This window comes from Polyodon spathula, chromosome 12 (genome assembly GCF_017654505.1).
Source record: "Polyodon spathula isolate WHYD16114869_AA chromosome 12, ASM1765450v1, whole genome shotgun sequence".
NCBI classification, from domain to species: domain Eukaryota; kingdom Metazoa; phylum Chordata; class Actinopteri; order Acipenseriformes; family Polyodontidae; genus Polyodon; species Polyodon spathula.
This window is the reverse complement of record NC_054545.1, coordinates 5777954-5787932: the sequence shown is the minus strand read 5'-3', so window position 1 is coordinate 5787932 and position 9979 is coordinate 5777954. Positions and strand designations below refer to the sequence as shown.

General features: G+C 33.4%; 1 protein-coding gene across 3 annotated transcripts; it reads left to right on the top strand.

Annotated features, from left to right (window-relative positions):
- Positions 1-954: 954 nt before the first annotated feature.
- LOC121324963 (spermatogenesis-associated protein 7-like) lies at positions 955-9534 on the top strand. Of its 3 annotated transcripts, none has more exons than XM_041267211.1 (11): positions 955-1120; positions 2445-2537; positions 2675-2722; positions 3533-3666; positions 4575-5068; positions 5325-5391; positions 5587-5714; positions 6238-6288; positions 6588-6665; positions 7148-7205; positions 7817-9533. In XM_041267211.1, the coding sequence occupies exons 2-11, from the start codon at positions 2477-2479 to the stop codon at positions 8339-8341; spliced, it is 1644 nt and encodes a 547-aa protein (XP_041123145.1). In that variant the 5' UTR covers positions 955-1120; positions 2445-2476; the 3' UTR covers positions 8342-9533. The 3 variants fall into 3 exon arrangements, with proteins under 3 accessions (XP_041123145.1, XP_041123144.1, XP_041123146.1); XM_041267210.1 differs by having other exon boundaries at positions 955-1136; XM_041267212.1 differs by lacking the exon at positions 955-1120 and having other exon boundaries at positions 2516-2537; positions 3537-3666; positions 7817-9534.
- The last annotated feature ends 445 nt before the right edge of the window (positions 9535-9979 follow it).

Here is a 9979-nt window from a genome sequence, read left to right as displayed (position 1 = left end):
GTTTTATTTATTTATTGTCTCGTCTGTTATATGTGAAATTGCATCGCACTGCGAAGCTTTTTAAAGCATAGCCTACAGGCACATACAGCGTTGCGTCACTCAGAGTTCTGGGCATGCATGTTAAAAAGTCTTACTGCATTGACGTGTAACAATTTTTTTTTTTTTTTTTTTTTTTTTTTGTTCCTGGGTAGTAAGTGTTATTTCCTAATTGCTTATGCCTCAAAAGTATAGAAAATGGCTATTATTCCCCACAAACTTTGATTTTGTGACCAGGACAGTGATATTCCAAAATATCACTATTTCCAATGGGAAAACGGGCAAATGTGTGTCTTTTCGTTCACATAAAGTCAGAAAAAAACAACATATGAATCCAAATTAACATTATTTATACTAAAGTAATACAAAAATGACTACAAAAGATTTAGAAGTGAGTAGTTTTTCGAGATTTACGATTATACTGTAAATACAAAAGCAAAGTTTGTGGGGAATAATAGCCATTTTCTATACTTTTGAGGCATAAGCAATTAGGAAAGGATGGCAAGGTCAGCTGCTTGAACCAGGTTTAGATGCAGAAGAAAAAACCCTCTGAAGTAGGTCTACCCTATCTGAATGTGGGCTGGTAGAAATGGATGCCCTGTGCTTTACTTGGGAAACACCCCTTCCCTTGTGGTCAAAGAAACAGCTTCCCTTCCGCGTCCCGATTGGAATCCACAATGTCACGCGATACAGAGCACGCCTCTTTTTCTATCTCGCCCGTCCCCGCGCCACACACTAATGACGTAAATACGTACATTTTCGCTAGGAGGACTGACGGTGTGGCGTCTGCGTAGCAACCTCCTTGGCGACGAGGAGGATTCGGGTTGTTTTGTGTGTTGGTAATGGGTCACAGTGTCAGGACAAACAAAAAAAAACAGAAAGTACAGTGTCAGGACAAACAAAAAAAAACAGAAAGTACAGTGTCAGGACAAACAAAAAAAAACAGAAAGTACAGTGTCAGGACAAACAAAAAAAAAACAGAAAGTACAGTTGAATAGAGGCTTTGCATACAAACAAATATCTCGCTGAAACAACAGACAGAGCATGGGATACACTGACATAAATAATATGGATAAAGGGAAAGGTAGGCTCAAAAACACGTAAGCATTAATTTAACATAATTTATTGCTGTGAGGGAGGTACGGAAATATATATATATATATATATATATATATATATATATATATATATATATATATATATATAATATAGTCGATATATACTATATATCAGCAGATATTTATATTAATTTAACACCAGATTTTATTATTTTAACGTAAATTAAATTTCAGTGAGGTACCTCAGTTAACATTTGCTAGGTTATAAAGAACTGAAAAATCACATTGTAAATAAAAAGGGAGTAACTTTAACATATTAGCAAAGCTTGTTTTAAACATTTTTGATGCTTCTGTGGCGGATCCTAAGATGCCTTTTAATACGGTACTATTTAAACATGGAGACCTTTAGGATGAGGCAAACTGCAAATAGCGGAGTAGGAAAAGAGCAAAGACCAGTGCCATAATTATAAATAAACAATGTTATATTGTCTGTCACTCGCATTTTCTAAAAACAGTTTAAGAGTGTTTTTACTGTATAACTTTACTCTGGGTGGGGCAGCACTTTGTACAACAAAACATAACTTAAATTTTTTGTTATAGGGTCCAATATGTTCAATAGTTCTTTAATTCAAATAAAACATTCATAGGAATAATTGAAGATAACACTTCAATTTAATATATACAATACTAATATAATATATGCTATAATAGCAATTTTCAATACTAATATATACAAAAAATACTAAGTTATAATCAGTTGTAGCTAAAACTTTTTTTTTCTTAGGTTATGGGCATTTGTTGTGTGTATCTGCAGAAGGTTTGACTTGTCAGTTGGCTAATTGCCTTAGTTGTTTCTGTTTCAGTTCAAATTTAAGGTGTAAATGAGCAGTAAGTAAATACAGCTGGCATAGATACACTCCACACCAACCACGTACAGTAAGAGAGTACACCAAGAAAACAGTTGAACTTGTCATCTTTTTTCTTTTGCAACACTGAAAATGAATACAGATTTAGTAATAGTTGCCTCTCACTTTATTATCACTTTCCACTCCTTTTTTTCCTATAATATCAGACATACAGTTTATGCTGTTATGTCAAAGAAGAAAGAAAAAAGTACGATCAGTATATTATTAGTATGGAGTACTTTTTTTTTATATAATATTCTTATTTTAAATCAATGAAAAATTCATTTTGAATATGAATATACCTGAATTGTATTGTGCAATCTGTGTGCTGTTCACCTGAAAAGCAATTGAAATATAAAATGACCTTAAATTACGATGTGGTTATCAAATGTATTTATACTTTCCCAACTCACCCATTTACCCCCAAATCTGTATTTTATTTTAGCTTACTGTATTGGATAGCCCAGCAGATCAGCCATGCAGTACATAGTCCAAGACCATATGTCTGCCCATTATAAGAAGGTAATCTCTGCCAAAGGTAAGAAATTAAAGTTAATAGAATATTTCTAAACTACACTTGTGTTCAAATTGCAACTGGAAACCTTGAGTATTATGTACAAGAAAACATTTTGACAGTCTATTCAAATTAATTTGATTTGTTCTTTCTGATTTCAGCTTCGGTGGACAATTCAGTGCCTAAAAGTTTGCTAACCAGCATTAAATGTAGGTATATTATCTACTTAATTACAGTTGAGAATATTGTATTTAAAAACATATATCATTTCATTTTGTCAATAAAACATACGCACCTACTTTTTGTTTATATTATAGATAGAACACCTTATAAAAAACAATGCTTGATTATTCCTTCGACATGTCAGCTAGGTCTTTCTATAACAGTAGTTATATCCTGTATTGTAAATTTATGAACGTCTATAGTGAATTCTGTATCATGCGGTCAACTTCTAGTGATGCCCATGAATAAATGTAGCTTTTTTTGGCGTTATACAGTAATGGGATTCTGCTCTGAGCACTGTTAAAAATTTGCTTGGGCTTCATGGTATCAAATTGGGAGTCATCATTTATTTTGATTGATAAAAATGGAAATGCTGTAATTAAAGAAATGTTATTGCTTTCAAATTCAATAGTCCTGTAGAAGCTGAACCCAGGTTTTATTTAAGGAAAATCAGTTGCAGTGGGCATTACCTGCTCGACAATTTGGGTGATAGTCAAGAACAACATTTTTGGCTGCTATGTATACTTTTTATGTTACAAATGTTTTATTTATGAAATAATGGGGTTCATTTCAAAGATTGAATCCACTCTTGACTGTGAGGAGGCTGCTTGTTTTTGTAAAGCTTCTGCTGTTGGCCTTGGTATTCATTACTTGAAGTGCATTGTGGTTCCTCATATTGGTCTTGTATTCTAATGTGTGAAAGTACACATGCAAACCAAGTACAGTTTTTGATTTTAAATCAATGAGGGAAGCTATTTAAACTGTTAATTATTTGTTTTTTGATTTTGTTTTTGAAGACAGTGACCAGCAGCGAAGGGAAAAGATGAAAAAGGAAGTAGACAGGTATAAGAGGGGAGTTCTAGCTGCCAGATCATCATCACGAGAGAGCTACAGAAGTAATGACAGACATTCTTCCACTGAAACTGTTAAGGTATTTTTGATTTGTTATTTTATTATTTCCTTATAAATTATACTACACAGATGTCTGCCAGAGCAATTTTAACACCTTTGCTAGAAAACTTTCTGTGTCAGCTGTAGCCAGGACAGGACTACAAAGACAACAAATGCACTGTTTAGTATCTTTTAGTGCGTGGGTGATTCTCTGTCATATTCGTTACCTGAATGCTAAATATTGATATCAAGATGAGAAACCAGCATACTTTGTTTCACAAGGGTTTTGTGTTCATGAGTTTCGGCAGTGTCTTTGCCTTTACCTGAACAGAAGTGTGTTTGCTTTCGCTATAACCTGGTAAAGACGGCATTTTTTATTTGCTTGTCTGGATGCAGTACCAAGTTATTTAAAATGAGTGTAAGGCCTGCTCATCAGCAACACTGCCTCCTTGTACACTGCATTAAACCACTTATGATTGGTGTAGTGATAATGCTGTATTATATTGTAGCCAGGCTCCTATCTTCTAACATTGGTAAATAAAAATCTTGCTTGTACATTGCGTCACCTCTGCCTTTTCTGTTTTCTTAGCACTAAGCCTGGTACTATAATTGTGCTTTTGTATTATATAAAATATTTTGCTCTGATACTTGAAAAGGGTAAATCATTTATTGCAGGTAAAACTGTGAAGCCAATCTTTTTATGTAACTTTGTTAACATGTGCAATATAGTATTCTTTTTTATTAGTAGTGCTTCCGTGATGATATCACCTTTATTTGCAATACAATAAATATAGGGAATGCTGTACAGTACACTGCATTTGGTAATCCTGCAAGTTCCATATTTAAAAATTCTGTCAAGCTGTCAGGTTTTCTGAATATGTGTATCGTGATATTTAAATAGGTGCTATTTTTATTTATTTTTTTTTTTATTTTTATTTTTTTATATAGAATAGCATGCCAGTGCAACATAATGGTGTTGAGGAGTCTTATCCACATTCTGAAAGCAGACCAGCATCATCACCAAGATTTGTAATCTCTCCCCATTCAAAGGCACGTCCGTCTGTGAATGACAGCACCAGAGAAAATGCTCAGAAGATCTACTACCGCTCTTGTTCAGATTTAACTTATAGAAGCTCCACTTCTAAAAGGCAGCGTTCTGTTCACAGTTCATGTGGCAGCATTTTAAAAAATCAGAATACTGGCAGGTCATTTCAGGATCCAAAGCAGAAAACTTACAGTGGAGATCTTTTAGAAAAGCATTCTCATAATTTCAAAGAACACCAGCTCTTCACCCCAAGAACTTTGAAAAAGGACAACAAATCATTTTTGTCACAGTACAGGTACTATACCCCTCCCAAAAGGAAACCAGAAAAAGATAAAACAAGAGTAAACCAGCAGGCCAAGATAATGATAAACCAGGATACACAAACTGATCAGGAAAGGTAAATACAAATCATTTCTGTAATTTGTTTATTTTCTGATGTGGTCTCTTACAGTTGTGTAAGAGACCAATATCCTAAAATTGTATACTGTGCCGGGGATTTATTAACATGAGAATGAACATCTGTTTACTTCGGCACAACTTGCATTAGCCTTGTCAGATCTCTGTGTACATTAAAGTTGGTCACTGCAAATGAATATTCTGCTATTCTGTGTATACTTGTACATAGCTCTAAAATGGTTTGTTTTCCCTTTTAGCTGTGAAGCAGGCAATGTCTCACAAGATAAAAAGCATTTAACTGAAGCAGAGTGGCTTCTGCAACAGGTCAGTGACATTATTCTAACTATACCATTTGAAGTTTTCTTGAGCACTATGAATGTTAGATACTTTGATGGTTTGTATAAAAAACATGTTTTTAAACTTTTGAAAACAAACCTTAATTCAAACAAGAGTATTTGTCCCTTTATCAATATAGAAGAGTTTGGAAACACCTGTCTCCTTGTGCCTTGTGTCACACAGGCTGATTATACTGAACATATATGGTCTGATGATGAAGCAGATGCTGGAGAAAATTCAGGATATGGTTTTCATAGAAAAGAACTGAAGAGCAGCTTGGAAAATACTGATCACATGTACACTTTCTCAAGGTAAGTCTTGAATGTCAAAAAAACAATGTCTAAGTCCAAGTTAATGCTGAAGGGAACATTTTGGGAGCCTTATTTTACATCCGAGACATGAAAACCATCAGCCTTGCGTAGAATAGATGTTTACAAACATCACAGCAAAGAGAATAATTTTGCCTATCTATGTCTGTTTTTTTTATTCTCTAAGTAAAGTGAACACCTCTTCAACATCTAAATATACAGAGTAATATTGTAATGACTCAGATGAGCACACTGTGACTCACAGGGCAATAATTACATGTGACATACTGGAACACAACAGGGTTATTTATAACTAAATGCAAATAAATGTGCAGCATTCCTGATGAAATAATAATACTGTTCTGTGGAGTGGCTTAGTTTTTTTTTTTTCTTTGTGGCTGAACAGCTGTTAATTCAACTAGTTATTTCTAATATACCTGCTTTAATGCTAATATTCTGTGTTGTATAGCTTCTGTTATATATTTAACAAAATTAAATAAATACAACAAAACATTTTCTCCATCAGGTTGACACCAGCTAGAATGAAGTCTCCAACTATGAGGAAAGTCCAAGCAGAGTGAGTTTAATATGAATGTAGTATCTGTTCAATTTACAGGAGTGCTAACCAAGTTGTGCTTCAAACTCTGCAAAGCTGCAATCATACCATGTGATCTACTGCAAAGGTGCCTGGATGCAGCAGTTTATCTGGTGTTTTATTAAAAATATTTTTAGATCCTAAATTAAACATTAAAATAAAAAAACAAGAGAACTAAAATATTCTGAGCACAAATAAAGGGGGCCCAGGGGTCCTGGTTTGTCATGGAATTGCCCCTATATCACCAGCATGCACTAAAGATTTTTTTTTTCACCATACAGAGAAGAAGAGTTGAGGTACCTTAAATTTATTGCAGACATAACAAATGAGATCTTGACAATGGGATTGTATTCTAACAGGTATGTTCAGTTTCTGCAGCACTGTTTTAAATTAGGATTAACTCTTTTGATAAAGTTGGATATGCAGATAAAAATGATAACATGCATAAACTCTTGTCCTTTACCAATTTATGCTCACACACTTACAGCTGATTTCAGTGACCCTTGCACTACCTAGTGCTAATTGTTGTGTGTAAAACTAGGACTAGTCCTCAATCTTAAACTTACCCGACATATCAGTCGTTAAATGTGAGTTGAAAATGTTCACATCTTGTGACAAGGATTCCCTGTAACCCTTTGTTTGTATATGAAACAACAAGGCAGATAATATTACAGTAAAGCTGTACACTTTTTTTTTTTAATACACAAAAATTTTAAACAGCCATTGACTTGTGAATGTTACATAATACAGCTGGATAAACTTGAAATCAGTGCTGATGATTAAAGTTTAATGTTCAGCATCTAACATTTCACAACTAAAGCAAATGTCTTATGCCCCGCAGGGTTTTAGAGCATGTATTTCAGCGGCATGTAGAACAGAATAAACATCGACTAGACAAGGTAAGAACATTGCAGATTCATGTATCCAGAATACAGTGCTTTTTATGATGTTTACAACTGTAATGACTGCAACATTTAAATTTATTACATTTTTTATAGGATAATACACTTGAGATTTAACAGCACTATACATAGAATTTAAAATGTGTTGCGTTAGTTGTATTTTATTACTTTTTAAGGAGTGGCAAAAACATTATTTTGATACCACTCGCTGTGGTACATTCTATTTTTTATTATTATTTCTAAAACAAAAACAAAGTAGATATTAACGAGGAAGTAGTGGAGTTCCGAAAAATATAGTGTTGTACGTCCCAGATTTACCATGGTGGTAAAAGCTAGTACATATTGTAGATTATGTGTCTAATTTTGTAATAAATTAAAAGTTACAAAAAACAAACCTACACCAAAAGCTAAACAATATTTGTTAATGTTAAATAAATGTTTTAATTTATATTATTATTTATATTAATCTGGCATTTAGGAACTGAAATTTACAAAATTGAGGGCTGGGGGAAAGAAGTACTATATTTTATTATTAAAATGACAATTTAAGTGGGTGACTGAATATACTTTTAGCTATTGCTTATACTAATTGTTCCTTTTTTTTATAGGATAAAATGTGCCACCTGCTGGATGTGCTTAGAGAAGATCTTGGATATAGTCCTGATGATAAATATTTAAGGCCGACTGAAAGCAATACATTATTTGGGATCAGGGAGGCAAGCCATTTGCACTCTGAAAATCTGAAGTTGAACGGAGATGACACAAAGAAAAGCACAGAAAGTGCTTATGTGTTAGGTGAAGATTTGTGGAATGGTATAATATCTAATCATTCATCTACTTCACTATGTACAGAACATAGCTATCCTACTCCCTTTCCAGAATACCAGCAACAACAAGTGGAGGGTTTGGAAGAAGAGCCACAGGTTGAGACTCACAAAAGGATAAGTAGCGACTTCACGATTGTGGAGCTTGCTGCCGACGGTGAAAATGAAGTAGATGGAGGATCAAAGGATGTGGAGGATCTTGGAAAGAGTTTAGCAGAATCCTTGCTTGTTTCTGATCAAAATGAGCCTTGTGAGATTCTATACTCAGATTCAAAATCAGATTGTAACATTAGTGATGAAGATTTGTGATGCTGTCAGACTTTCTGTGACTGAATTGCTTTTGAAAGCCAGCGATACATAAAATAGATTTTAATGTCTGTTTTACTGTTCAGATTTTTTTTAAATGTTCTGACAAATTAATGCCAATGAAAGAGATTCAGTCACTTAGAGTAGTATTAATATCCAGTCTGAATTGTTTACCTACTGCTTTAAACTGTTACATGTTTTATTGGAAATTACATTTTGTTTTATCATGACGTAAAGCTTGAAACTAGTGTTTACAACTTTTAAATAATTATTTTCTTGGAATTAATAAAGATAAATACAACTGTTATAATTTTAGTGTGGGATAATCTGTTGAAGTATAGATGGTGGAAGTGCAAAGTTTGCATATCTGAATGTAGTTTATGTATGTTTATCGATCTTCCTTCATTAGAAAAATGTCTACTGTTTCCAAATATTAGTATGCTTCATAAATGTAGTATACAATAGTACGAATTCAAGAGGTAGCAACATTTAACAGGGAGGATAGTTTGAAAGAAGGATTTATTTTTATTTATTTTTCTTTTACATGGCAGGACTGTAAATATGCTGGCCAAAACTTAGGGTAACTGAATCACTTCTGGTGTCACTGTATAACATGTACTTTTTTAATCTTTTAAGTATGTAATCCTGTTTGGGTAATAGACACTGTCAAACCAAGAAAGGCTGAATGCAGACTGAATCAAGACTTTTTAAACTTTGAAAATCATATTTATAAAAAGGCTATCCATTTAAAATGATATTGTATTTCAATTTGTTTCAAGTTTATATTTGACCCCTACCTATCTTTATGCATCTTTTTTAATTTAGTGGTTCGCTTAATTTTTTTTTTCCCCAAAAGAGCATTCATTTTATATTTCTGAGGCTGCACTATATGTTGGCAACAGTATTTCAAGTTATACAAAGTAATTTACAAAATACATGATAACAGTTCATACAATTTTTTAATACAATGCTGTATCTCATGTTTGATCTATGCAAGAGTAATATGTGGTCATGGTCAAAAGAAAAACTGTCCAAACGAATGACATTTATCTGACAAAAGCAATGATTGAAAGGGTCGACACAATCATTTAAATCATTGCTTTTGTCACGTGTCATCCTTTTGGACAGTTTTTCTTTTCATTTTGTGAAACCTAACAGCACAGGTACCTTCTTTTTTTAAAGAAAACAATTGAACTGTGATTTTATTGAGAATAAATTTAAGTAAAATACCTTGTTTTAACTTTTTTGTTTGTTTGAATCTTTTGTTGCACATTTAATTTGTTCCAGTCAGTGTATTTCATCAGCGTATAACACACGCACTTTTAACCCACTAGGTTTGACTAATTATACTAGAATATTGTTAAACATTTGGAGTCTAGTATTCGTGATGTTAATAAATCAGCCCTACCAGGAAACCCCACAGAATGGAAACACAGTGTTACTAGAGCCCGATTATTAAGTACTGTGTATTTAAGCTGATTAATCGATTGCTCAAACGTTTTTTATTTTTTCTTCCCTGCACCAACAGTGTAGAGGTCAAAACATGTCATCTTTAGTGCATTATCCCACAGTGGTGTGAGGAAATTTCATGTGCCAATATTTTTGGGGGGTTAGTGTAAGTGCTAAAGAGTTAATTCCGGC